The sequence below is a fragment of the Sylvia atricapilla genome, chromosome Z (genome assembly GCF_009819655.1).
Source record: "Sylvia atricapilla isolate bSylAtr1 chromosome Z, bSylAtr1.pri, whole genome shotgun sequence".
NCBI classification, from domain to species: domain Eukaryota; kingdom Metazoa; phylum Chordata; class Aves; order Passeriformes; family Sylviidae; genus Sylvia; species Sylvia atricapilla.
The window spans coordinates 71,402,213-71,429,243 of record NC_089174.1 but is presented as its reverse complement, the minus strand read 5'-3'; the positions used below and the strand labels follow the sequence as shown (position 1 = coordinate 71,429,243).

General features: G+C 41.4%; 1 protein-coding gene across 2 annotated transcripts; it reads left to right on the top strand.

Annotated features, from left to right (window-relative positions):
- Positions 1-231: 231 nt before the first annotated feature.
- DAB2 (DAB adaptor protein 2) lies at positions 232-25,090 on the top strand. Of its 2 annotated transcripts, none has more exons than XM_066338556.1 (14): positions 232-394; positions 12,604-12,730; positions 13,896-14,035; positions 14,670-14,768; positions 15,079-15,210; positions 17,173-17,256; positions 17,788-17,835; positions 18,029-18,091; positions 18,864-19,493; positions 20,334-20,487; positions 21,106-21,627; positions 22,069-22,160; positions 23,012-23,076; positions 23,824-25,090. In XM_066338556.1, exons 2-13 carry the CDS (start codon positions 12,637-12,639, stop codon positions 23,069-23,071), a joined length of 2,118 nt encoding a protein of 705 aa, XP_066194653.1. In that variant the 5' UTR covers positions 232-394; positions 12,604-12,636; the 3' UTR covers positions 23,072-23,076; positions 23,824-25,090. The 2 variants fall into 2 exon arrangements, with proteins under 2 accessions (XP_066194653.1, XP_066194652.1); XM_066338555.1 differs by having other exon boundaries at positions 23,009-23,076.
- The last annotated feature ends 1,941 nt before the right edge of the window (positions 25,091-27,031 follow it).

Here is a 27,031-nt window from a genome sequence, read left to right as displayed (position 1 = left end):
CACACGATCCCGTGCCCCCGCAGGGTCCGCCTGTGTCCCCCCACTGCCCTCCTCGCGTGTCCCCCGTGGACTCCGTGTCCCCCGTGAGAGGCTGTCCGGGCTCAGCGCCCTCCCGCCCCCCTCAGCAGCGGCCCGAGCGGCGGCTCGCAAGGGGTTAAACTTGTGAGCGCCGACACGTTGAGGGGGAGTAGCCAAGACCGAGCAGCAAAAACATCACCGCGCATTCCTGGGTAGTCCTCAGCTGCCAGCATCTGATTAAAACCATATCACTCGCTGTGAGTGGCTAACTAATCTGAAGGCGAGAGTGCAACCGAGTATTTAACCGGGGCCCCGGTCCCAGCCAGGCAAGAGCTACGGTCTCCAGATCATGCACGCAGCGGCTCGGCTCTAGCTCGTAAGCAGCTTTGCGAGCTGGGTTCGGCTCTCGCACAGCCGTGGACGGGGGCGATGCGGGGGTGAGGGAGCTGTCACCGCGGGAAGAAGCTTTTTCTGCCGCGACGTGACAGTCGGTTCCTGCGGCGGGTCCCGCTGCGGCCAGGGCGCGGGGCCGGGGGCCGTGCGGGCCGGGGGCCGGGCGGGCTGGGGCCGGGGGCCGGGCGGGGCCGGGCGGGCCGGGGGCCGTGCGGGGCCGGGCGGGCCGGGGGCCGTGCGGGCTGGGGCCGGGGGCCGGGCGGGGCCGGGCGGGCCGGGGGCCGGGCGGGGCCGGGCGGGCCGGGGGCCGGGCGGGCCGGGGGCCGTGCGGGGCCGGGCGGGCCGGGGGCCGTGCGGGGCCGTGCGGGCCGGGGGCCGTGCGGGGCCGTGCGGGCCGGGGGCCGTGCGGGGCCGTGCGGGCCGGGGGCCGTGCGGGGCCGGGAGGGCCGGGGGCCGTGCGGGGCCGGGCGGGCCGGGGGCCGTGCGGGGCCGGGGCCGGGGCCGGGGGCCGTGCGGGCTGGGGCCGGGGGCCGTGCGGGCTGGGGCCGGGGGCCGTGCGGGCTGGGGCCGGGGGCCGTGCGGGCTGGGGCCGGGGGCCGTGCGGGCTGGGGCCGGGGGCCGTGCGGGGCCGGGCGGGCCGGGGGCCGTGCGGGCTGGGGCCGGGGGCCGTGCGGGGCCGGGCGGGCCGGGGCCGCGCTGAGCGCCGCTCCACAGCCCCGGACCGGAGGCGCCGCGGGGGCCGCGCTGGGCTGGGAGGCGGCGGCGCCGGCGTGGCCCCGTCCCACGGGGGTCTCGGCGCTGCCCGAGCCGGGCTGCGGGGACCGTGTCCGGCGAGGTGGGGTAGAAGCCGCCCGCATCCCGCTCCGGACTCCGGCGAGGCGAGCGAGTGGGGGAAGCATGAGAACAAGGCAGTATAAACTCGCGTTTTCGGTTTTGTGTGCGGAGAGGATGGGGTTAAGATAATTAAATAGATTAACTTTATGAACACTAAATTTGCTATTTCCTATAACTAGTTAGTTATAATAAATAAATAATATGAAAGAATCTCTCTAACAGCAGAGATGAGAACACACGTTAGGATTCTGTGAAGCAGGAGTAGAGTTTTGTTCTGGTTTTGGAGGAGTGTCCTTCCTATTTTTGATGGAGCACTCCTCTGTCTGACAATGACTTTCTGCATGCTGTTTCAGTCTGGGGGTAAGCTGTAGATGTTGACAATGATGTCTGGAATTTGTCGTCTGCTTTGAGAGAGAAACTGACTTCGCAGGTGATGAAAAGGTCTAGTGTCCGTTAAAAGGTGACACTTGATGTTGGGATGGTGCCAGTGCAGTGAGCCATAAGATAAATGCAGGTGTTGCCAACACAGACCGATTTCCTCAGCTGGACTTCTCTGTAAAGAGCTTTTACCCCTCAAAAATGTTGAGACTGGTTACTCAAATGTGTACTACAAATTCACTGGTAAGGCTGATGATTTTATTGAGAGTCAGGAATTTTTAAGTCTTCTCCTAATTAGCTAGTTTGCCTTCAAAAGGGTATGCTTTTTTCCTTCACAAGTCTTCTGTAACTTCCATAAACAAGGCTGCCCAAAATTAACTGAATCTGAGAGCATGAAGGCTTGGATTTGCACTCTGTGTTCAAGAATAGTCATAGGTATGCTCTAGGATAGCAACATCTCTGTAAACAGACAAAATTAAAGATGCAGATTCAATTAGAGAAAATTAATTATGATGGTGTGTGTTCTTGTTTCCTGTGAGGATTTGACAGACAATGTTAAATTGAAAGGATGTCATTGGGTCTGACAGTGACCTGCTAAGCAATTATAATGCTAGCAGGTCTTTGTGTCAGCTTCCATTAGGACCTTCCTGGAGGCAGGTGAGGCTGGACATGTGAAGTGTAATCCAAAGAAAATCTTTCCAGTTGAGCATTGCCTGAGGGAGTCACCCACCACATCTGTTGAAAGAATCACTGCAGTTGTATCCAGCAGTGGTATCCAATATTTCTTAAGATATAATCACCTTTTCAAAATTCCTGGATATGGTGTGAGGATGTGGTCGAGTATAAAGCAGAAATTTTTATTGAAAGTTTGCATTAGAAGGAGGATAACTAAATGGCAACAAAGGTAAGGAGGATGAGGGTGCTAAATTAAAGTCAGGTGAGCCATCAGAACAGACGGTTAACTAGCAATCATGTTTTGGTGCATAGGAAAGCTCAATGTAAAATAGAGTGAGTGCTGAGTCCTTCAAGCTTTATGTAGTTTCTTTTTGTGAAGGTCAAGGTGAGTCTTGCCTACCATATGTCTTCTACAATGCTGCTTAGTACCTCTACACAATCTATTTTCTCATTGAGAAGATCATTACTTGTTCAACTACCTGCACACTGCAGATCAGTAGCTGCTATGGATATACTTCTTACACATCTTCCTAAAGGCCTCTATTTCTCAAGCAGATATGAGAAGAGACACTTAAGCACTAACCACTGTAGGTGATTATAATGTACGGAAAGGGTAGTTGTTTTTTTTTTTTTTTAACTCTGCGGGAAAGCAAATAAATGCACTTAATGTCAAGGAAGGGTGAACCCAGGTGTGGATGCTCAAAAATCAAAGTAGAAAAGCCATAGCTTGAGATATGGTGTAAAAGTCCACCAATATACTGTACTTATTGGGTGCCAATCCTGCTGATTTTTCTCTCCTTTCCTAGTTAAACCTCACACTTACAGATAATTTGTGTGACTAGCTGGGTTAACACTGGGAATGCTTGTGGAGTTTAGTTGTCAACGATAGCAATATAAGACACTACAGAAGCATGAATTTGCCTGTACAAAGCAATAAATTCCACATCTAGAGAAAGCCAGCTTAATCTGGAAAAAGTGCTGATACAAATCCTGCTTTTTGGCTAGATTCTGTCAAAATAAATGATGAAGCAGCGTGAAGGTAACTTGTAGTCTGCAAGGATTTTGGAGAAAAACTTTAGATCTTGCATGTAGACTAATGGACTGTTGTTAGAATCATGATGATACCATTGGGATGGGGGATTGCCAAGAGGTCTTAATGAGCTTCTGCTGTAAAACACAAACAGGCATAAGATACTACTTGCTACCTCATCATGGACCCCACAGTAGTACACCCTGGGGTTGTGTTGAAGAGGTAAAATAGAGTAAGGTGTCTAAGGATTGTAACTGAAAAGAAAAACTGTCATTAGAAACCTGATTCTGAGACTGTGCCTGGGTTCAAGGGTCTCAGGGTTATAAAGAACCTGGATGAAGCACAGTGACAGGCCTAGTCAATAAACAAGAACTACCAGTTTCAACAGGATTACATTGTTTATACAAGCTAGGCAGTTGAATGCTGAAAAAAGCATCCTCTCCCATCCAGGTATTCTCAGCCCTGGCTGATGGAGACATAGACCATTCTGGTCTTCCCTCTTCTGAAAGACTGTGCCTTGCATATGCTCTGGAGTGCTTGAGGGTGAAGTGTCTCAGGTGAAATACCCTGTAGATCTTTACCCCTAATTATTTGTATGGGGTTTAAATTAGTTTTAAAAGTTTTTAATATAGCTTCATGGCTGGTGTATGTCCCCTTAAATCTAGAAGCTCTGATATTGCAGAGCCAGTTAAGGACAGATTATTGGCCTGGGAGCTGAATTTCCTGCTATTCTGTCAGTTCATGTTGCATCCTTAAGCAATAAGGTAAGGATTATCTCTTCAGCAGAAAAACTAGGTCTAAGAGACAGGATAATAGACCTTAACCTTGACAGTCAGGAGGCTCCATGACAATGTCAGCTAGGAAGTTTTGCCTCTGGTGAAGTCTGTGCAAATCCTAATGCTGATGTGCCATACACCTGATAACTTTAGCCCTATGGCAAAAATGCCTATGGATGAAACTTTCCTCTTAAGGGGGGGACAAAAGAAGTTGGGAGGACTAAGGATGTAGTTTTAATATTACAACCTGTTTTTCTACCTTACAGATCTTTTCTGTGCCCTGTCAGAATACAGTCATTTGTGCTTTGAGGCAAGGGTCAAAGGTCACTGTAGGAATAAGCACTAGTTTTCTAGTAGCTTGAATCACAGATCTGTCTGCAAACAATGGCTACCCTGGTTAATGGAAGGTAAACTCTAGATCTGACACTACTCCTTGTATGCTTTTGAGGGATGGGGACATCCCTAAAATATGCTATCAAGATTATCATATAGATGAGAATTTAGAGAGACCCTGGTCAAGATTGCTTTATGGTCTGGATTTACAAATAACAGTGAAAACTTCCTCTAATATCTGTAATTATAATTACTGGTAGGGAAACTTACTGTAGAACAGTCATCTGTGAAACTCTATTAGCTGTTCAGATGATATCTACTGTAAGAGCTGTAGTGGAAGTCTAAAATTCCTGGTTAATGCTTTGTAACCTCTGGTATAGCACTTTCTGTAACACCTTTTTAGATTTGTGAGTTGTGTGTAGTTGTTCATTGCCTTCCTTGCTTCATATAGAAGGGAGAGCTGGGGGCCTGGGTAATAACTAATCTTGAAGGCAAGTGTAACACTTAAATTAAGCAGTATGTTTTGTTACTTCCTAACAAGACTGGAACTGCTGTAGAGAAGCCTATAACAAGTAGGCTCTGTAAGCAAAATTTTCATCAGACTTCTCAGAATACATAATGAACATAATTTGCATCTCTTACAAGAGGCAGGATGGAGTGACTCCTGTGACGGTATCTGCTACAACAATTTGTGTATTGAGAGGTACAGTATCTGGGGGGTAGGTGGAATGCTCTTCAATTTCTGCTGAAATTGATGTTTAATGACAGGCTTTTGGCTGCTCATGGGATAACAAGGCTGGGTAAGCAAACTGCAGTACTCAACAACCTGGCCAGGATTACAAGGGGTTTAGGCTGTGTGAACGCAAGAATAATACAGGAAAATCCTATTTCTAATACAGATAAATTTGTGAACTGGTAGAGAACACAACTGAGAGTAAACTCTGCAGAGCATATGCAATCTCTCTCAGTACAGCTTGCATATAAGCAAACTGCAGAGAAGGATAACTGTGCCAGCAGCAGACAGTTAACTGTATGCAGCTGACATAACCTATGATAACAGCTTCAATATGTGTCAAGTTCCTGCTCTGAGAAGGAGGGGGGAAAAGCATGGTTATTGGCAAGAGTCCTTCACTATACTAACAAGCAAGAAGATCAGAACCAGGCCTTCTAGGCAGGAGGGCTTTAGGAGTACAGTTGGAAATGAAGTGTTTGATTTGTTGTTCAGTTCAAACTCAGTTGCATCTGAGTAAACACTAGATGCTTTGATTAACAACTGCTTTGCTTCCATGTTGTTTGGTATATCCAGTGAGTCTCAACAAGGAATATTGATAAAAGGTTGAGCTGTAGGCACTGCAGCCATATTGCTTGAGATTGCTCGTCCCATGGGCAGGTGATGCTTTCCTTAGCAATAACTACAGCAGACACCTGAGCTCTTGCTCAGGTGCCACTGATTGGTCAGGCTTCAGAACTGGAAACTCGAGAGGGGTATAGAGGAGTGCTCCTTTAATAGGCTGCAAAACATGCTGTCTTTCTTGAAGACTGATAGGAGGAAAATTCTTTAGAGTAATTTAAATATATAACCTAATTAGTCTCTGTTTCCAACGTAATAGCTTTCTATCAATTTGAGGTAGACTAACTAGATATCTGGGCACTACGTTTTTGATACTGAAGTTCCTGGCTGAAAAAATAGCTCTGTCAAACACCATGACAGTGCTAGTTTCCTTCATCTTGTGATCAAGTCTTCAGGGAACCAGATAGCACTAGCTCATTAAGTGCTTTTCTCTCATTAATTTATGTTACTCCATATGTTCATCAGGTACAGCTTATTTAAACTGGCCATTACTTCTCTTGAGCCCACTGCTTTAATCTTCTTGCAAAGATTTATTTCCATGAAAGGTGGAAGAAAAATCCAAAATAGAGTCACTGCTGTAGCTGGGTTGACAAGTAACTAATAGTCTTATCAGAAATCATGTGCTTAAAAGCATAGTAGAATGATAGAAAAGTACCAATCCAGTTGCAACACTTGAAGTGTGTGACCTGTTCAGTCCCGGCTGCTGGCTTTGTGATATTCTCTTGGCTGTGATTCAAGTGTGTATGAAACACTTTTGGGAACTAGGTTTGAATTTCTGTGTTCTTGCTAAAAGCCAGGAGGTTCAGAGGAGACTTGATGTGATGAGAACAGACTGTTCTGTTCAACTGATGAAATAGCAGCTGCAAGTTGGCTGAACGGTGAGATGTCTGTGTGGTTTCACAGGCATGGTCCTGCACCAGCAGTGGTACATGCCAACATCTGTAGCTGATATGGCTAATGAGTGCACTAAGACCTATATCTACTTGGTAGTTGGTACTAGGGAGGGGAGCAGCACAAAGGAGGCAGTCCCTGATGTGTCCAGTGCTGTACTTTTATCCTACTATTCAGATAAAAGTCACCCTTCCCTGTTTCTCATTTCTGGTTGTATATGATGAAGATAGCTGGACTGTGTTCCACATCCTGCAATATGTAAGTACTGTTGCAGTTTATTTCAAACTGGAATTTGTGTTGACAGAGGAAGTCCTTAGAATAAATCTGCCTCTAATACCTCAACAAAGTATCAATGCACTTATTGGATAAGAAAACAAAACATCAAACAGGGCTTGAAAAGCAAGTTGCGTACAAGAAGTTCTCTAGAGTAAAATCCTGTTATTCTAGAGATACCTGGTCCAACAGGTAAGTGCCTGGTTTATCTAAAGTCACAGTAGCAAGCAAATGATCTCTTGAACACAAAGCACATTACCAATCTGCAGCCTAAGCAGGACAGGTCAACAGGATTTTTGAACTGAGTGGTGGGTGCATTGCTAATCTATGCCTTGCTGAATTGTAGGAATGACAGTTAGTGGCACTTGCCAGGCAGTGTAGTTTAATATCATTTTCAGCTGTCTCTCTTACAAGACCAACCACAGGACCTTTGGTCATACTCTGCAGTATCTCTCTATGTATACAGTCATCTTTTTGACAAGTAATACTGCTCTTGCATTCCAGACATGGCTAAAACTGGAGGTAAATAGTTCCCAAGCTGTCTGTGAACTTTCTTCTACCACTTGCCTTCAAGCAGGTATTTGACATGTAAAAGTGTGAATACATAAGGTATAAGCTACTTGTAGGCGAGACACAATTACTTCTCAAGAGTATTAATTGCTGGATATGCTGGTTCATAACAGAATAGTTGGGGAGAAAACAGACTAATGTTAATGCTTGCATCAGAGCAAGCATCTGAAATGTTCCATCTAAATCATTGTAATCTCTTGTGTCATGTTACAGAAGGTTTATTAAACTTGAACTCTTTAGACACTGTCAGATACCAGAGCAGTGGGTGTTCTAGCAATGAAAAAAAAACATTTAAGAATATACTTTGACTCTTCAGCATGAGTGGTCCTGTTTAAAAAGAGAAAGTCTGATTAGCACTTTTATGGTTTTGATTTATTAATGCATGCCTATAGCTTCTCAAGGCTACTACCTTTGAAGCAGGAGCTAAGCAAAAAATGTGATAATCAGATGGGGAGTTGTTAGATGTAAATGTCAGTCAGCCCTACAGGCCCTCACACAAATGCACTATTATACTCCTGATGTGAGCAGAAGGCTGCCAGTCAAGATAATTTACTGACAACAGACTATCTGGCTTTACAACTTTGACTCTTGCTAGTCATTGTGTGAATTGCTGTTTAGCCTTTAGTCTATTTTCTTAGCTTGAAAACAAAAGTCTTGAATTCCAAAACACAGCCTTCTCACCAGAAGAACCTGACTAACCCTTCAAGAACAGTGGAGGAGGAAAAAACCTGCCCCAGAAGCATGTTCAGCAGTTGAACTGTTGCTGGGCTTCCTGTTACTATTTCATCCTAACAGGCTTTCACTTGGCAGTTAAAGCTTCTCTTGTCCTCTCCTGGCCTTGTAGATTCTAATTCAAGGTTAATATTTACATGTGTTAGCTCTTTAAACTGAATCATGTACTTGTAGGGACAAAGGAGAAGAGACTGTGAAGAGAACAAAGTATTGGGCTGCTGAGCAGATATTATCATTAAATTATTCTCAGATAATTTCTCATCCACTTGGAGACTTTTGGTGAGGATTCTGTTCAGTCCTTAATTCTATGACCATAATGAGTTCTATGACAGCCATAATGAAGGTTTTCAGTTCACTTGTGCACAGGACAAAAACATAATCATTAGAGATATCTATCATGTCACCACATCTTTCTCAAATAAAAGATATCTGTAAAAGCATTTCTAAGGGAAACTATATGTTGCTCAACAAAATTGTCCAGCATTTTCTTCCAAGTCTTGCTAAGAAACAGGTATTACAGGATGACTTGTCATTACTGGCAGCCCTTTCTGCAGAAGACACCAAGAGCACAGTGTGCCAAAAGTTATAACACTGACTTTCCCAAGGTAACTGTGTAGAAATGAAGTACAAGTCTTGAATGGAGAGTAGTCTGACTTGAGACAGTAGGTAACAAATTGTATATCAAGAACTGTGTGTTGAGGACCTGACTTGGTGTTTGTCTGAGGAGTCATCAGCATCTGTCTGCTCTTCACAGGATAGTCCCTGAAGGAAAGGAGGAAGATGCTGCTAATGGTCTCTTTACAAGCCCTGTCTGGAGTAAATTGAAAAGTGGGTGAGAAAAATGTGTGATATGTATGGTGATACAGCCAGAGTATTGTGCATTTCTCCCAAGGTGGCTGCATCTGTAAATCTTTGTATTTTTTGTATCTGTAGTCTTTGGATTTTTGAAACAGTGCATTAAGCATAATGCACTGTTTAATAATAAAGATGGGCCATACAACTGATCAGTGAGTAATTAAAGTATGGTAATACCAATCAATGGACTCATATATATGGACAAGATTCAAAATGCTTTAAACCTAGTTGCTGGGGGAATGATCTTGTTCTTTACTATGCCAGTATATCTGAAGGCTCAACTGTCCTTTCAACCCTTGCATAAAAGCATATTCATCTCTAACCTTGCCATGCTTGCTGGCTGATTCTTCTGAGATGACCTCAAAATTCAAGTGTAAGAGATTCTAATTTTAGTCTTGTTGCCTTCCACCTGCAGTTGCAGTAAGGAAATTCTAAGAGGCTGCGTACTGTAAAAGGAAGCCCCCAAGAAACAAATGGAAGATTTTAACTTTAGTTACTTCCATGTTAAGCACAATAGCACTTTCCATTAAGACAACACAAACTGAAGTGCGATGAAGACCTTGCTGAGCTTTAGCTTGAGTATGAAGCCCGGAATCCATATTTACTTGTGGTTGAGGCTCTTCTATAGTGAGGAGAATAGATTACTGCTAGCTCCAGCTATGTGTTTCCCCCCAGCCCCAGCAAAATTTTAAGGTGAAGCCAGAGACACTTTAGTTTTAGACATGTGGCTTCACTCAGGTTTCAAGAAGTAGTTATTCAAAATACGAACCCTTATTAAGGTTGCTTTTGTCTATCACTACATTATTAGCTTTGCTAATTTTCTTGTTTCTGAGGTGATTTTCAAAGACACCAAGTTCTCCAAAGGCATGATAAATGACCATCATGTACTGTGAAATCTCACCAGGGAACATGAGTTTTTCCAGATCTCAGATATAAGTAGGTCCTGTAAAGTAGCCAGAAGGTCCTCACTAACCTGAAATTGATTGCTAACAATAAAAATGAAGTTTTCCATAGTAACACAGGGTATTTGCACACACTTGTGTGCATCCCTGCCCATCTTCTTCCACTGTGGGTTTTTTTTTCTATCTGGTTCTATAAAAATTTGTGGTCTGACTTCCCATACAATGGAGGCAGATGTCAATGATGACCGGAGATGCCTTGAATTCAAAGATGGCAGCTGCACATACAGACCATTTTACAATTGCCAAAGTGAGGTCTTGCTTGTGCATATTTGCTCTCCCCGAAGTTATTTCTTTTTTATTGCCTCTCAATATTACTTCAGTCTGTGATACAAGTTGTATAACACCACAGCTGGATGTAGCTCTACTAATTAGAGGAGCAAAGATCACTGACAGGCAGGATTCAGTGCCTTGAGGTTCTTATTTCTTCTTTCCGGAATGGAGCTAGGCAGAATGTCTTAAAGCTTTAACTCAGCTTCTTGAGAGCAAGTCTTATTTCTCTTTTCTGGGTCTTTTCCTCTATTCTGTCAAAAGAAATCTTCCATATTGCAGTTAGTGTTTAACTAATGATCCAACTTTAATTCTTTTTCCTTTGTTATTTCTGTAGGTCTTGATAAATCTAGGTAGGAGTTTCTTATCCTTTTATCTGAAAGCTGTCTCCACCCAAAACTATACTATTAGGCCAACTAGCTTAGCTACTCTGAGAGAAGAATTCAGTTGACTTCGTTTTATCTGATTAAAATGTGGATTTCAATAGGCACAATCTGTTTTAACACTGCAGCAAGTATTTTGCAAAATCTCTGCAGGCTTAATAGCTTTCCCCTTGACCCTTTGTCAGTATGGATATACAAGCTGCTCTCTCAGTGGTAACATTTCTTAAATAACCAGGGCTTGCTAAACAAACTCTTCCTCTGACATCAATTTCTACTAAGAACCACCACTTTGAAACTTTCACAGCAATACCTTTGTTCTATTGCATCAAATGTTCCCTAACTGTGGCCAGATAAGTTGCTTACAGAGGAGAACAGGTACCATGGACTGTTCTTTCCCATTTGAGCACCCTTATCTCTGTTGATTTACTTGACCAATGCTTAATGCAATTTCCGAACCATCTGGTAAGAAGACAGGTCTAACGTTGCTTAGATTAGCTAGTTCCCTAAAGGCTTTCCTCCTGGTTAAGTGGAAATTAAGGCTTTCAGGGTGAAATTCTCTAAGATCTAGGAATTTGGTTTCTTCCTGGGTTAAGAGTCTGTTAAGAATTTATATCCATTACTCAGTTAGGGGCATGCTGGTTGAGTCAGTTTAGTTATTGACTTAGCAGTAAATCGGGGGAGGAGGAGAAGGCAGGAGTGAGAGCAAAACCCTGAAAGTACATTTCAAGTAATGGGTAAAGCATCAGCTATTACTAATGAGGAATTGGCTATTGAGAAGAACAAATTTCTAATGCAAGGAGCTATGCAATGCTTCACCACATGCATCTACATACAAATTGTGTCTCAAATGCTGGATAAAAGGGGTGGCGTTATCTGTAGCAGCTTGCCTGGATGTAGGGGGAATTGGAGGGGAGCCCAATCATTTAATCACCTAAACAATTTCTTGACTTTATTTCTTAGCCTAAAATTAGAAAGACTAATTGTGCAGCCATTGCAGTATCCCAGATAGAAGATTGGTTTCTGTAGCAGTTGTGGAGATCCAGGTCTTTCTGGCTTGATTTAGATCTTAACTCTACAAAGCTGCCCTGAGTACCTCTGTTTGGTAAGAGTGAATGCTTCAGTCATGTTGGAGCAAAGAATCATGACTAAATTATTTTCTAAATTTGTGTCTCAGAGGCAAAAAGATTGCCTGGCACAGAGGTGAGTCCTAAAAGTCCATAGTTTTTTGCCAATTTGCAGGGTTTTTGAAAATATTAAGGTTACTTCATTACTGTTAAGACAAGTGTGTGGAGGTTTGGCTTGAAGTTCTGTTGTGTTTTTACTGGAACAGTCTGCAGCCTGAAGAAATTATTTGCTTTTACCTGTTGGGTAGTATAACCTCTGACTTTGCTCATTATAGAAACATTGATAATATCTACTGGCATCTTTTGACTGTCTTGGTGTCATCCTCATGGGTGTTTGGAGCAAATCCTAGCAAATGTTTCTTTTCTCTCCTGTGCTACTTTAGAGGTGCAGCTGGCAGTGCTGAACAAGAAAAGACCAAAATACCTGAGGTTGTATAAATAGCCTTAAAAGGTAAAGAAAGCTAAAGAATGACAGGTTAAAAGATGTTGGTGCAAGTGCAGCCTGTTGATGTAGATCAGTGTGCCCTACTGCTTAAGTATTACTGAGGTGAAGGTTCATCACCTCCTGGCTGTAACTTCATGCTCTGCATAGTCTGACTTTGAGTCACACTTTCCATGTTATCACTCCTTACACTTTCAGGCTTTGTCAGGCATCAGTGCTCAGTGGAACTCAAATGGACTAAGAGCTCTAATAAGAATATTTCTTCTTCAAGGTAAAATATTATGTCTGTCTTCTAACTGTTATTTGGATTTTTAAGTCTACAGTGAACATAGCTGGCTACAATCCCATCATGTCTACTGAAGCTGAAACTGCTGCTACCAACAGCCATCCTGAACAACAGGCTCCACCAAAGGCACAATCTTCAAAGAAAGAAAAAAAGAAAGGTAAGAAATACTTACCACTTGAACCCTTCTCTATTCTGTGTCCTTAATCTTTTGCATTTGCCTAAACTAAGATCACCCTCCCACTACTGCTGGAATTTCCAGCTTTCTGAGTTTTTCAGCTGACCTAGAAGAGTGAGTAAATATGCCAGTATAATAAACTTAACCAAAAGGTAGGCTTTTGTTTTTAAAAGCTTTTTTCCTAGCCTTAAGTTCTAAAGCTGTCTGTTCCACTGTTAAGTTGTTTGCTGAGCCTGAGAGGTAAGCAAGAGCCCAGTGAAGTGAGAGCCTTCTGAGGTGACCAGACCCTGCACCATCATGGTAGCTGTTAGTCTGAACTAACCTGACTCCTACCCACCTCCAGAAAGAAGATTTGTGCTAGGTACAAGTTCTAGTCCAGGGAAGCTAGAAAACTCCTTCCATGAGAATTACTGTATATCAGATAATAGATTTTTTTGATAGATTAGATCATGTAAATACAATTACTGCACATAAAAATACATACCTAGGTACATACTTCAGCTATGTTCAGCATGCAGAGAAGAAAAGCAAGCAGTTCCTACTAGCAGAAACAGTAGAAATAACAAATTAGTTAAAATCCCAAATGTGCAGAAGGATGAGAGTACTAGGACTCATTGTAGAAATCATGGTGCTGATATCGGATTCTGGCATGGGAACTAGGAGATTATTTTTGCACAGCAAGAAGATATCTGCCTACCTCAGAATGTAGGGATAATAGCTAAAGGCATTACTGAGCACCCTGTATGGCCATGGGAAGTACCATTTCTGCATGGTGTCCGTTCTTAGCACCAGCATCTACTTGAATGCTGCTTATCCACATTTTAATCTTTTAAATCACAAACAATTGTTCTGAAGCCCCCAGACATTAAGTACTGGGGTCCACTCTGAACTGAGGTCACATTCTGCAATAGTACTGTGACCTTAAAGGAGTCTTGTAGTGCACACGGATTCTTAGTCGGCTGTACTCAAGAGACAGTTTTAACATGTACTTGGTGTATCCATATGTGTTCTATATTTTTTTTAAAGATCACAAATCTTCACATAGCCATTTCTATAATAATAAACAAACAAAAAACACCAATTCACCCAAATGTAAAAATAACCTCAAAAAACAAACAGACCCATCAGACCTTTTCTCTGTCTCCAGGTCCAGAAAAAACACATGAATCTCTCTTGGCTAGATTTAAAGATGATGGTGTAAAATACAAGGCTAAGCTGATTGGCATAGATGATGTTCCTGAGGCAAGAGGAGACAAAATGAGTCAGGATTCAATGATGAAGCTGAAGGTAAGGGCTTGATCTGTCAGACAAGAACAATCCCTGGTTAGCCTTCAAAAAGCAGATCAGACAGCCACTTTGGCAAAACTTCAAACACAGCTGGATGGTAACGTACTTACAGCAGAGTCTAGATGGATGTTGCTTCCTAAACTGGAACCTCTGTCTCAAAGGACATTTTTCTGAAAGTCTGGGAACATTCCTTTGGGTCTGTGGGCATCCAGTATATGAATGCTGGCAGTATGAATTTCATCACAAATGATGGGCTTGGTTTTAGAGGAGAAGGGCGGATTGCACGGATTGCAATTTAACACTGACCTCAAAGCATAAGCTGGCATCCTGTGTCAATTGTGACACTGAGAGATACAAACAAATTAAAAAATAATCTCTGCAGCAACAAAGAACATTATTTCTGTAGTACAGAGCATTCACATTCCTTCAATCAGACCGGAAAAGCAGGTAAAGATGCTGCTACTGCAGCAGTATTGTGGACTAAAATCTGTTTCAAAGCTCTAGAACATTTACAGAGGCAACAGTCTAGATCTGTCGTATCACTTTAAGCCTAAACAGTAATATGTTACAAAAAACAAGTTAAAGCTAAATCCAACAGAGGTCTCCTCAATAGTTTGGCATTCATTCTCTTTAGGGAATGGCAGCAGCAGCCCGTTCCCAGGGTCAACACAAGCAGAAGATCTGGGTAAACATCTCCCTCTCTGGTATCAAGATAGTAGATGAAAAAACTGGGGTAAGATATAACTTATTTTTTTAATGTGATTCTTAAAGCTAGTGAGGCACCTGGAAGTTAGACCAATATGAAATATAGATTCCTATTTGGGCACTATATCCCATATCCACATAGAAAAATTCACTTGTGAAATGTTTGTAGTGCTGAAGACTCCTGTTAGACAGCTGCATCCTGTTGTGGTTAGTCAAAAGCTGATAGATCTGAGGTTTGGACTGAAGACTTTTAACAATCTCAATCATTATAACTACAGAGAATAGCAGCTATTATATTTCCAGGAATTTAAACCAATGGGGTTTTTTCCCAATTCCAGGTTATTGAGCATGAACATCCAGTGAACAAAATCTCCTTTATTGCTCGGGATGTAACAGACAATCGTGCCTTTGGCTATATTTGTGGAGGAGAAGGCCAGCACCAATTTTTTGCCATAAAAACAGCCCAACAGGTATGAATCAGACACTTTCCTTCCCATGCTATGGATAATGCTGTTGTGTAAACATTTTAACGTGTGATAAGGGTCTAGTGTTTTGCTGGTAATCCTACAAAATTCCTTTGGAGAATACCAGCATGCATGGATAGATTTTACTGAAAGAAAAATAGGAATTGATTGTGTCATCACGGGCTTCTGTCTTGTACAGGTTTTTTGTAGCCCAGAATAAAAGCACCGAAGTAGTCTTGGTTACTGTGATTAACAATGCTTAACTTGTCTATGTACCATGAAAGTCATTAGTGAGATGAACGGAGCCATTAGCACAAGCTTCCCACTGTGAAAGTACTAATTCTTAGTAAAATAGCTGGAGCTTTGCTCTGAATTAACTGAATTAAGGAATATAGAACTACATTAGTCTAGTTCATGTGATGCTTTGCCTTGTGCAGCAGGGAAATCACTTATTCAATTGCAACAATGATTCTAGGCCCTGTAAATGGCAGGTCTGGTTCTCCTAGGACCTCCTAACCCTAACCTGCTGGGAGGTATTCTGATCTTTCTGTGGTAAGTTCCTCACATGAAGAAATCCTGTGTACAAGGTTAATCTTTGAGGGGAATCTGTACATAAGCACCACTGGAAAAAGCTACTTAAAAGTAATACTAGGAATTATGCCGCTTCACAAAATTAGGTATTTTTTATTTATTAGCTTGTCTTTATAATGATTTTATAATAGTTTCTATAATGACTTGATGAGCCCAGATTTCAAGGCTACACATTTTCCCCTGTTCTGCCTGCTCTCCTCAAGAAACTGTTGGCAGTTTTGTACCCACTACAGGTGGGACTGAGGAGCTCCATGTTGGAGCACATTACTACTTTAGCAACAGCTATAAGGCCTTCTTGTAAGTCTTTTATTATTTGTCAACATTCTGACCAATAATTGACTTCAGTGGAATTGTGAGTTAAGCACAAAAGACTCTTGTATGTACTCTGGAGTCTATTCCTTCATTTCACCACAGGATGCTGCTTGCCAGCCTCTAAGCTTAGCCAGGCCTTAGGATAGCTCTTGACTTGCTGCTGGGCATTTTGGTCAAAAACTTGTCTAGCTCAGAAGTAGGGACTACTGCAGCTCTAGTCTGCTTCAGCTGTACTCCTTGTTAAAGTTGGTAATTCTTGAAATTGCTCTTCCTGCAGCTGCGTGTTCTAAACTCTCCTTGATTAGGAGAGGATGCTGCTCAGGTGTAAGCAATGAGATCTGTTCAAAGGATTCTCTGCTTGTGCCAATGGTAATGGCTGAAGATGGGGGTGTGTCCTACTCTAGGCACTGGCAAGCTGCTGACACAAGTTTTCCAAAGCAGTGTAGCTGAACTCACCACCATCTCAACAACATTCTTGTTGATAAATGTATGGGGCACACTGATCCTTTCTATTCACATTAAACTGTCATGTCACAGATCTCATTTAAAGCTGGTCTGTACTTGACACATTTGGGGTGATGATAATTTTACCTTATGCTCACCTTGCTCATTTGCTATTTGTATACTCTTTAAAATAGAAATAGTAATATATATAGAAGCTTTCTCCACATTCAGTGCTAAAGGTGGTAGCAAATAGACAAATGAAAAATGTTCTACCTCTCAGGATACTACCAGAAAGCTTGGATAAATTCTGCACTTCTAGGACTTGCCATGTACTTAAGAAGTATTGCTACCAGCTTTTTATCAAAAACATAGCAGATTAGCACAAATTCATGTACAGCCAGTTCTGTAGAGTTAACAACAGTTCTACACTTGCTTGTGTCCCTTCCCCTTGGATTCTGCATATGCAGAGTCTTGTATGAAGACTAAACAGGTCTTTAGACTCTTGTTTTTCCTGTTATCTCAACCTAAGTTTCGCACCATTTAGGGAAGTTTAGTTTGCTGCCCAGATTGCAACAGTAGAAGTCCAGGTAAAAATGGCCTAAAATCTACATTCTTTTCCAGGCCGAGCCTCTGGTTTCTGATCTTAAGGACCTCTTCCAACTAATTTATAATATGAAGAAGAAGGAAGAAGAAGAGAAGAAAAAGGTGAGGAAAACTATAGAAACTGCATGACTCAGCATAAACCTTGTTTCAATTTTGGCTGAGTTTTGGGCTCTTTTAAGACTTGATACTAAGCTCTGCCTAAATCAAAAAACACTGGAAGCTATCGGTTGGCAGTTGTGCCAGCTGTCTGACTGCCTAGGTCTGATAAGCTCCTCCAAAGTGAGAGACTTCTGATATTCTACATGATGTTTAAGTATTAAAAGTCGCCTTTTTCCTTTAGAGTGAAAAAGCCAGTCAGACTGAGTTAGGTCACTCCCACTGATAATCTCTTGATTAGGTATGCTGCTGTGCCACATCTAACTTTGCTGGCAGCATAAAGAATGTCATTATGAAGGCAATGTCAGTTGTCCAATTACATTGAAATGGAAGTGAAAGGGGCCTATGAAACTAATACTGAGTAGTGATCTCTCTCATGCTTCCCTTCTCCATTGTTTGCTTTTTAAAGCATTTGCCTTAACTAAGGCAGATTTTGAAATTCCAAGTATTTCTGAAACTGTTATCTATCTATTACAGAATGGCGGTGAAGAACCACCTGCTGATCAAGCTGAAAAAGTGAAACTGGTAGGCTAAATTTTAAGGCTTTGTTGATGCTTTTATAGAGTTTGTGACTGACTGTCTCAATGTTGTGTAGGAAATGTAGTGTTTTATAGATAGTATTTACTGCAGATTTTACAGTAAATCTGCATGATGCTTAATTCTTTTTCTTGTGAGAGCTCTAACAGATACCAGTTCTTTCAATATTTCTGCCCTCAAGGGAGTTGACCAGATGGACTTGTTTGGGGATATGTCAACACCCCCTGATATGAGCAGTCCCACAGTAAGTAGAGTCTAGCTTACTTCCCTTGGATTTTTCTTTGAAAGCAAATTTAGTCCTATTAATAATACTGGTTTTACTAAGACATCTGCCTAGCAGTCATCACTGTACTAGTAGGCTAGGGCTATAGAAATATCCACTTAATCACTAGATATCACTCTATTATTTAATTCTACTAATGTCATTCCAGTAGCTCTAGCTCAAAATTTGGCCTAATTGCACAAAAGTGTGCATAAACCTCATCATAGCTCAGTATGACCCCAAAAATACTATGATTTTTAATCTGACACTATAAGCCACCATCAGTGCAATGCAGTTGGTGCTGTCAGCCCAGCCAGTGACCAAGTCTTACCCTCACCATGCTTGGTGGAGAATTAGCATGTTCCCTTCCACCGGCAAACAGCTCTTCAGCATTATTCTGAAGCTGAGACTGCAACTTAAAGTCATACTAAGGCAGTGTGATTTCACAACTTGTCAAAACTCAAACCGGGGTCTTTAATTCAAGTGAAAGTCTAGTTTTAATTAGTTCTTACTCTACAGTCACTAGATTGAAGAACAAGGATCTGATATTTAATTATGGGATCTGAAAACTGATGTTTCAGAAACCAAATAGCTGTCATTTGGCTAGAGACAGCAGTGTTTGCCTGTATGATTTTGAGTATTTACTGGTATAATGTATTGGATTCCTTCTTTTGCAACTATTTTCCTTGAGCTTTTTCACTATGTAGCAAAATCTGTGTATAACTAACTTCATTTTTCTCTCTGAAAAAAATAGGAAACTAAAGAGATTCTGTTAGTGGATTTTAATTCTGAAATTGAGACCAAACAAACCTTTGCAAAAGAGGATCTCTTCTTGAATGACATCACAGCCTCTCTTCCACAACCAAACGCACAGACACTCTTCTTGCCTGAGAGTCCTTTCTGTCCCAATCTCAGCTTCTTTCCTACACCTAATCCAGACCCTTTCAGTGATGATCCTTTCACACAGACAACCCAATCTGCACCACCTTCACTTGATTGTCTAAAATCTGATCAGAAGGGAAGTCTGAGTACCTTGAAATCAGCGGGTGATGATGCTTCAAATGGGGATATTGACTACTTTGATAAACAGTTTGACCAGATTTCTAACAGAACTGGCAAACAAGAAGCACTAACATCCCTGTGGCCACTTGAGAGTAAGTCACCTGCAGCAAGAATTCCCAATGTGATACCAGAGACAGAACGGAATGGTTTTCTTGAAGTCCCAACAAGCCTGTTTGTGGAAGGTGCTTCCAAAGGAACATCTTTGCAGAATGGAGTAAAGCTGAATTCTGAAAGCAATATCCAATTCATGCCACATGAGCCTATAACAATTAGCCCACCACCACAGAGTACCAAGCCAGGAAGAGGAAGGAGATCTGTCAAGGTGAACAGTGTTCAAGTAATTTATAGTGATATGCATGATTTTACTTGGAGAAGCTGGGTGAAGGAAGCTTTTTTTTTTTTACTGTGTAATTGGCTACCTAGCTTCACAACACATCTACTGCCTTGCCTACTCACACTAATCTCTCTGCAGTCATGGTACCTTCTAATATCTATGAATGCTTCACAGTAGCTATGGTCACTAAATTCTATACTCTCTTCTTTAATGCTGCCATATGCCTGAAAAGGTCTGGTAAGTATGCTGCTATGCAAATTAACACTTGATATAATGCCAGAATCTGTTATGATAGCAGTGTAACCTTTTATGATAGCAGTGTGCCCATCAACCTAGGGTTTCATAACAATACAATACTAGTATAACTTACCAAAACCCTTGTGGTTTCTCAGTATTTGCCTACTGAAGGGAATTTCAATGACTTGCCTGATAAGGCAGAGGATGGCTCTGGATCAGCTTCATTTGTTTTATACTCAAATTATGCAAAACTCTGCTGGCCTTGCCACAACCACAGGGGTTTCTGCAGACTAAGCAGTAGTGTTTAAAGGGGTAGAGTGCAGAGGGAAGCTCACTTGTAGCAAATAATTCAGCCATTTTAAGTCCTGCTCCTCTGCTATTGACTTGTGATTACTATATATTTTACATGTTTAATGATATGTATCTCCATAAGCATGAACAAAAGGGTGATATTTGAAACTTATACTCTCAATGATACATCAAAACTCCCTCTGCTATAGATGACAAAGTCTCCTAGCTCTGGACTAGGGAGCCCTAATGCTAGCATGTGTTCTGCCATGGCATCTCACTGGTTTTTTTAATTCTTTCTAGGCTGCATTGGATGACTTATTCAGGTCAGACTTCTTTGTGTCATCTCCAGAGAGCCTTGGCTTGAGCTCAAGGATACAAACAGGAGCTCTGCCAACTAGTCCACTGGACCTCTTCCAAACAAGTTCTACCACAGCTACTCCATTGGCTGGTCTAGGTTAGTTTACAAAAGTAAAGGTCTTATTCCACCCCATGCTAGCACCAAAACATGAAATCTAGTTTTTCTTTACTTGGGTAGTTCTATACCCTTGAATCCATGTGCTGTTTGCCCTAACTATTAAGTTCTGTGACTAGAGGGATAAACTCTGCATCCTTAAGTGAATCAAGACTAAAGCAATGAGCTGCTTTAACTTTGAGCGCAGATTCCTGCTTCAGGTACACAAGGCTTAAGTGAGCCAAGCACAACTTGTGAGGTTATGTTAAAATTGCTGCACACTGTCTTAATAATCATGTAAACAGAAGTAACTATATGGCAAATCCACTTGTCACTTCTGTGCTTGAATTAAGTATGTTCCTCCTTCCCTTACAACAACCTCAATTTTGTCCTTGCAACACTGAAATGCAGCAAAGTAAAACTTTGTAAAAAGTAGAAGTAAAAAAATAAACCATTTCTTCACCCCCTTTCCCCCAAATGGTTTGATTTGTATGTGCAAACCAAGAGGTTTTTTCAAACAGTACATGAAAATCTTTCACTGGTACCCTTTATGGAATTGATGTGTTCCTGCTTGTGGTCTTCAGATGACTGAAGTGCTTTCTAACAACAATCTCCCCCCAGGTGGCTTGCCATTAACTTCAACATCATGGTCCCCACAAACAGTTTCCTTCACTCAGGGTACATCAGTCTTTCACGGGTCTGTGATGCCTGCTCAGCCTCCAGGATTTACTCCACCACTTGGCTTTGGTAGTCAAGCAATGCAAAGCTGGAACCAATCTTCATCTTTTGGTGCCACTCAGTCTTCTGGTGTCTGGTCACAGTCAGCACAAGTGTCATCTAGTTCTTGGGCACAGCCAATCTGTCCTGTAAATCCCTTCCAGAGCAGTGTGTTCACATCTCCAACGCTACCCGCTCAGACAGCCTCAGCACTGCCCTCCATGTCAACAACGGCTAGCCCACCTCAGCTGCCACCCAGAACTACACTTCAGAAGGAGCTGTCCAAGAAAGAGAGTGATGCATTCATTGCTCTGGATCCACTTGGGGATAAAGAAATGAAGGATATCAAGGAAATGTTCAAAGACTTCCAGCTGACAAAGCCACCTGCAGTACCAGCAAGGAGAGGAGAACAGCAAAGCCTTTCAGGTGCTTCTGTAGTTTTCAGCAGTTATTTTAATAGTAAAGTAGGCATTTCTAAAGATAGTACGGATCATAATGAAATGGGAGCTAGCAAGCTGTCTGCCAAAATCACTTTGAAGTTAATGAGTACTGAAATAGAGGGTTGAAGGGCTATCTCAGCCAACAAATTGAAAACTTAATCAGTGGCAGTGGCTGAACACTGACACCTAGTGCCCAAATTACTTGACTAGAAAGAGTTAAACTTAAGTCTGTACAACAATGTTAGAATTTCCATCTGATTTAAGCTTAGCAAAGGATAAACAGGAGTTAATTTTGTGGCTCAAAGCCACTCCAAGCAACTTCCATGTAATTTTTTTGTGTGTTTCTAATTAGATGAGCTGCGGTGTTGCTATACAAACAGACCTGACTTCTTGTTTAATCTGTCAAGTGATTATGTCTCTTTTTTAGAACCACCAAAGCCTGTTCCTCAACAAAGTGCACTGGCAGCTGATGGCCTGTTTGAAAGTGAAGATAAAACAGACCCTTTCAGTGCCTCAACTGTAAGTAGCAAAAGCCGAGCAAAATAAATAAAAAACAACAAAACAAAAAACAAACTACAAACAAAAATAAACCCAAACACCAAAAGCCCCAAATGACATTACCACCGCAAAAAAAAAGCTATCAAAACTCATTTTTTTTTCTCCTTAACTGCTGTGCCTTTGTTTGAGCACTACTTTAATTCTGGCTTTAGAGGCTATACAGCAAAAACCTTTTGCGTCTTTGAGGCTAATATGTAATCCAGCAGAGGGTATCTGTTGCAAGAAGGTTAACAAAGCATTTTGTTAACCATTTGGCTTGGCTCCACAACCAGTTTCCCAAGGTGCAAAGTTCTGTACTATTGGGACCCTTTACAAAAGAGTATCAAATAATGTAGCCGCAGAAATACTCCATTTTGGTTATATATAACCCTCTTTAGAGCAGACTGAGCAGTGTGGATTGTGAAGCTCTCTAGCTGAACATGTTCAGGACTCTGTGGGGGAGAAAGTGGCTTGACTAGATCACTCCATTTGGGACAGAGCACTTGAAGCCCTCAGTGAAAATCCTGGGCCAATTCCAGAATGCTGGCATAAAGCTTCCAGCATTTAACTAAAAGATATCATGACTACTGGCTCCAAAGGCATGCTCAGTAGCAAACATTTTCTGTAAAATACCTTGCCTTGGACTAGCATAACTGCTAACACATCTTAGAGCCCCCTTCTTTTGTTAAAGCAGTACAAAAAATGTGTGTTTAGTAGGAACTCTGAAGTATTCTTTCTGGGTGTTTGAACAGGAAATAGTTCATAGAGCCATGCAGTGTAAATCCAGTGAAAACTGAAAATCCATTAACAGCTTATTTGTCTTTCCTTAGAAGGAATCTCCGAATCCACCTTCTGGTCCTTTTGGTGATCAATTTGGCAACCCATTTGCATAGATCAGGTAAGTCTTCCACTAAGCCAGCCTACTTCATCCTCTGAAATTTGCTGAGGAAATGTTTGGTAAAGAGACAGATCGCTAAAACCTGCAGTAGCTTACCACTAATGCTCTCTGAAATACAGCAAACAGTGCTTGGAATAATGTTTGCTAAAGTTACTCTAACAGACTTGTATGTAGCTCTATTCTGTCTAAGCCTAGTCAGCTTCACTTTCTTAGAAATAAAGACTTTATTCTTCCACAGACTTAAATCCCAAGCCCACAATAGATCTACCTTTCCTTGAGGAAAATTGATGACTAAATATTTTTTCCAGAATTCAGAGGGGCTGAGTTCTTTAATACCTTCAGATATCTGTGGGAGAATGTTAGCACAGTGTGCCTTGTATACAGCATATAGCTTTCTGAAGTTTAATCACCTCAACACCTGCAGTTTTGGGTTCTGGGTAAATTGAGATAACACTAGAACAAGGCTATTAGACTCTTACTCTGATTTTAATCAAAAGCTGTTACAAGTGCTTTTGTTGCTGAAAACTTACGTGATTTGAAATGTCATACCATTGGCTGAAGAGCATGATCTACAGATTCAGCAAATCTTCTGCCATAACTTTCAGCCTTCCCCTGAAATACTGTCTGGCTTCTGATAGAAGATAAGTGTTGGTATTTATTGCTTTAGTTTTGTTCTCGGTGGCTCTCTTTAAGCAATAAAGCTCAACTGATAACCATCCTAACACTAATTCCTTTCTGTCATATTAGGTGTAACCAGAAAAGTACAAATGGAATAACTGGACCTCTTCTCAACATGATTTTTCTACGTGTTTTACTTTGCTGTCTGCTATTCTTGCTGTTGTTTCATGATGTCTGCAATCTAAAATATATCCAGGTGGATTGAAGCATGGACCGTCAAAGAACATGCTGTGAAGATGATAATTCAGGGCAAAGCAAATGGGGATATTGACTCGCACTGAAAACCCAAATTCAAATTGGTGGATGTTACCTTTACTTTAGTTCTTTGCACACTTCTACAGAGAGGTTGGCAGCACTGAGTAATGTGTCTTGTACCATTTCCCCTTTGCATAGCACTTACTGTCCCAAATAGAGGAACTTAATGTACCTAGGGGAGAAGTGTTGCTTTTACATGGGGGTAGTGAATTGGTAGCTAAAACTCCAGAGCTTAAACAACTAGGTCAGTTGCCCGTTATGACAGCAACAGCCAGTTGTAAAGTTAAGTGGAAAGTGGATGCTACTCAGTTCTAACTGGTGATTGGACAGATAACTTGGTCTGTTAGGCATAAAAATGTAACTATGTGTAGAGGGAAATAATCTAATATTAGTCTATTTAATGAAAAGTAAAACTATCATTCCACCATAAATCTGTATTAAGGGACTGTGGAGTCTGTAACAGCACTGCTGAAGCCCTGAGTACTAGAGGCCTACGCTGTAAGCTGAAAAACTTCTTGCAGAATATTTAGGTAGTTGTGGACACTAACCATTGTCTTGGTGCTAATATGGCAGTTTTCAGGGAGGGAAATCTACTAGGATTACTTTTCTATTAAAGGTGGCTTGGCAAACAAATGAAACAAGCCGATAGGGTTCTTGCTTTTATCTCAGTGAATCCCTGATGTGCTCAGTTTGAGTTGTCACATGGTGTAGTAGGATATGTTTCCAGCATGCTGGAAAACAAAAACATGAGAATGCCTTCACTCCATGCCTAGTCTCCTTGTGAACAGGTGCATGTCTTCTGTGCCATTAATGTATGGTAGTACTCTATCTCTTGGAAAACGTTCCTTTTCTTGAGAGCCTCTTTACTAACAGGTTTTTTAAACAGTTACAGCTGATTGTAACAGCTACATTCTTGGCCAGTGGTGATGACTGATGTGTCAGAAGTTTTTCTCTTGCTAAACTGGAGAGCTAAGAAAGTCAACTTGAATTCAGCCTTAGTATCCAATTCAGCCGGTCATGCAATTATTCTTGTATACAAACTTCTCTTGCACTTTCTGTAATGAAAAATAAAAATCACAAATCTAAGTATTTGTCTCAAACTGGAAATGTAGAAATTTATTGATGTTACACTGTTAAATAAAACTGTAGTATCTGTTACTTAATGAATTAAAAAGAAGAAACTCTTCATATCAAATGCACATCAGTGTCGCTGTTAATTCTGTCCTCTGTAGCTCAGCCTGGTGCTCTAGTTGCCGTTAGAAGTTCAAACCCTGCCGAGAATTGTTCCTCACAGGTTCTGTAGCTGTCTGATGGCAATGTGTCTTTCTGCAACTTCTTGCATTGGGCCTGTTCAAGAAATGCTGTGCTATATTAAAAATAAAATCTCCAAATTATTTAGTAAAACCTGTCACTAGAACTTTTTCCCTTTGGCTTCTCAGCCTGAGCTTGTTGCTGCTGAAGATGCTTTCTTGCTTCTTTCTGCATGAACATGGGAGCTGAGTGCTTAAGTTGCATTGCACTCAGAAGTTTCAGTATTTCAGCTTGTGTATTCCAACTCTCCAGGACATCTAAACTGATGCTGAGAAATCTCAGTTACAACATGTTCTCGTGTTCAGAAGAAATTATATAACTCCTTTAACAGAGATAGTCCAAAACAGCAGCTTACTAACAGGTTTATTATTTTTTTAAACTATTTGGCTTATTTCTAATATTGTTTGATAGTTATGGGGTTAAAAGCAGCTCATTGCAAGAGATATGTTATCCATCTTGAAATATGGGTCTTAAAGGGGGGCGTTACATAATCACAGTGGGGCTTTTTTGGTTGGTCTGGGGGGGAGGGGGTAGTTTGTATTTGGGGGTTCTGTTTTGTTTGCTTTTTTGCTTTTGAGTTTTTTGGTTTTTCTCTTCTTGACTGCATGGCAACATATAATTTAGTATTAAAACTAAAAGGACAACTGACTGCCCATATGAAGAAATATGTTTACCAGCATTTGAGTTAAGAATTTAAATCACTGCTGTTCAGATTTTGAAATGGTCATCAGGATGTTCATTTAAAGCAGGGCCTTCTACAAGCTGGCCAAAGATGGTTGCTGGTCTGCTAGCTAACTTTGAATAGGTGTTTTCTCTGAGTCTCTGTCTTAAAGAACCGTGATAGCAGTTTTGATGAAAGAATACAATATTATAAGTGTCTGTGTCTTGCATTTTTGCCTAATAAATTAGTTTATTGTAACTAGACTCATCAAGCTGGACTGAGGCTACAGCAGATGAAGTTTTTTTAAAATGAAATAATCCAAATCAAGGCTTGAGCAGGGGAGAAATTTACCTGCCTAACATTACACACATCTGTCACCCTGCTGCAAAAAGCAGGGAACAGGAAAAAATAAAACTACCTTTTATTTCTATTATGGTAATAATTCATGATAATTTGGAATATCTTTACCCTGGATCATTATTTTAAGACTGTAGCCAGATATGGAATTGTTAACAGTAGGCTGTTTATGAGTGACTTGTGTCCAACACATGATGCCTTAAATCTGGATTACAGCAAACTACTGAAAAGGAATGCTCTTCTAAAGAGCTGGCTTGTGGTTTGGGTTTTTGTGACAGTGAAAGCTAAAAGAGTTTTAGTCTCATTCAAACCCACACAAAATAATGTGTTGTTCTTTTATATTGGAGGAGGAATTAAAAAAAGAATCTTGGGACTTTAGTCCTCTAGTATTCCAAATGAGGATTCCAAAGCTGTTATACTGAACTTGCTCTTGTAAAAATCTCTGCTTTAGGAACTGTTTGTTCTTTACATGAGTCACTGTTACAACAGCTTTTTTACTAGGCAGTTAACGGTTCTCTTAAATCAATACATCATGGTTTTTTCCCTATATTCAATAGACACTGTTAAAACAATTTTGTTTATTTTTAACCTTGCAAGTGCTTCACAGTATTTTCCCTTTCAGGGAAAAAGTGGAATTTTCTGGAAAGTGGACTTTAGAGTACTTACCGTAAGGCAGTTTTGGCCAGTTACTGG

Coding starts and splice junctions, on each gene's coding strand:
- DAB2 (XM_066338555.1), top strand. CDS start 12,637: ATGTCTACTGAAGCTGAAACTGCTGCTACCAACAGCCATCCTGAACAA. Junction 20,488..21,105: donor TACTCCATTGGCTGGTCTAG/GTTAGTTTACAA, acceptor ATCTCCCCCCAG/GTGGCTTGCCATTAACTTCA. Junction 21,628..22,068: donor AGAACAGCAAAGCCTTTCAG/GTGCTTCTGTAG, acceptor TCTCTTTTTTAG/AACCACCAAAGCCTGTTCCT.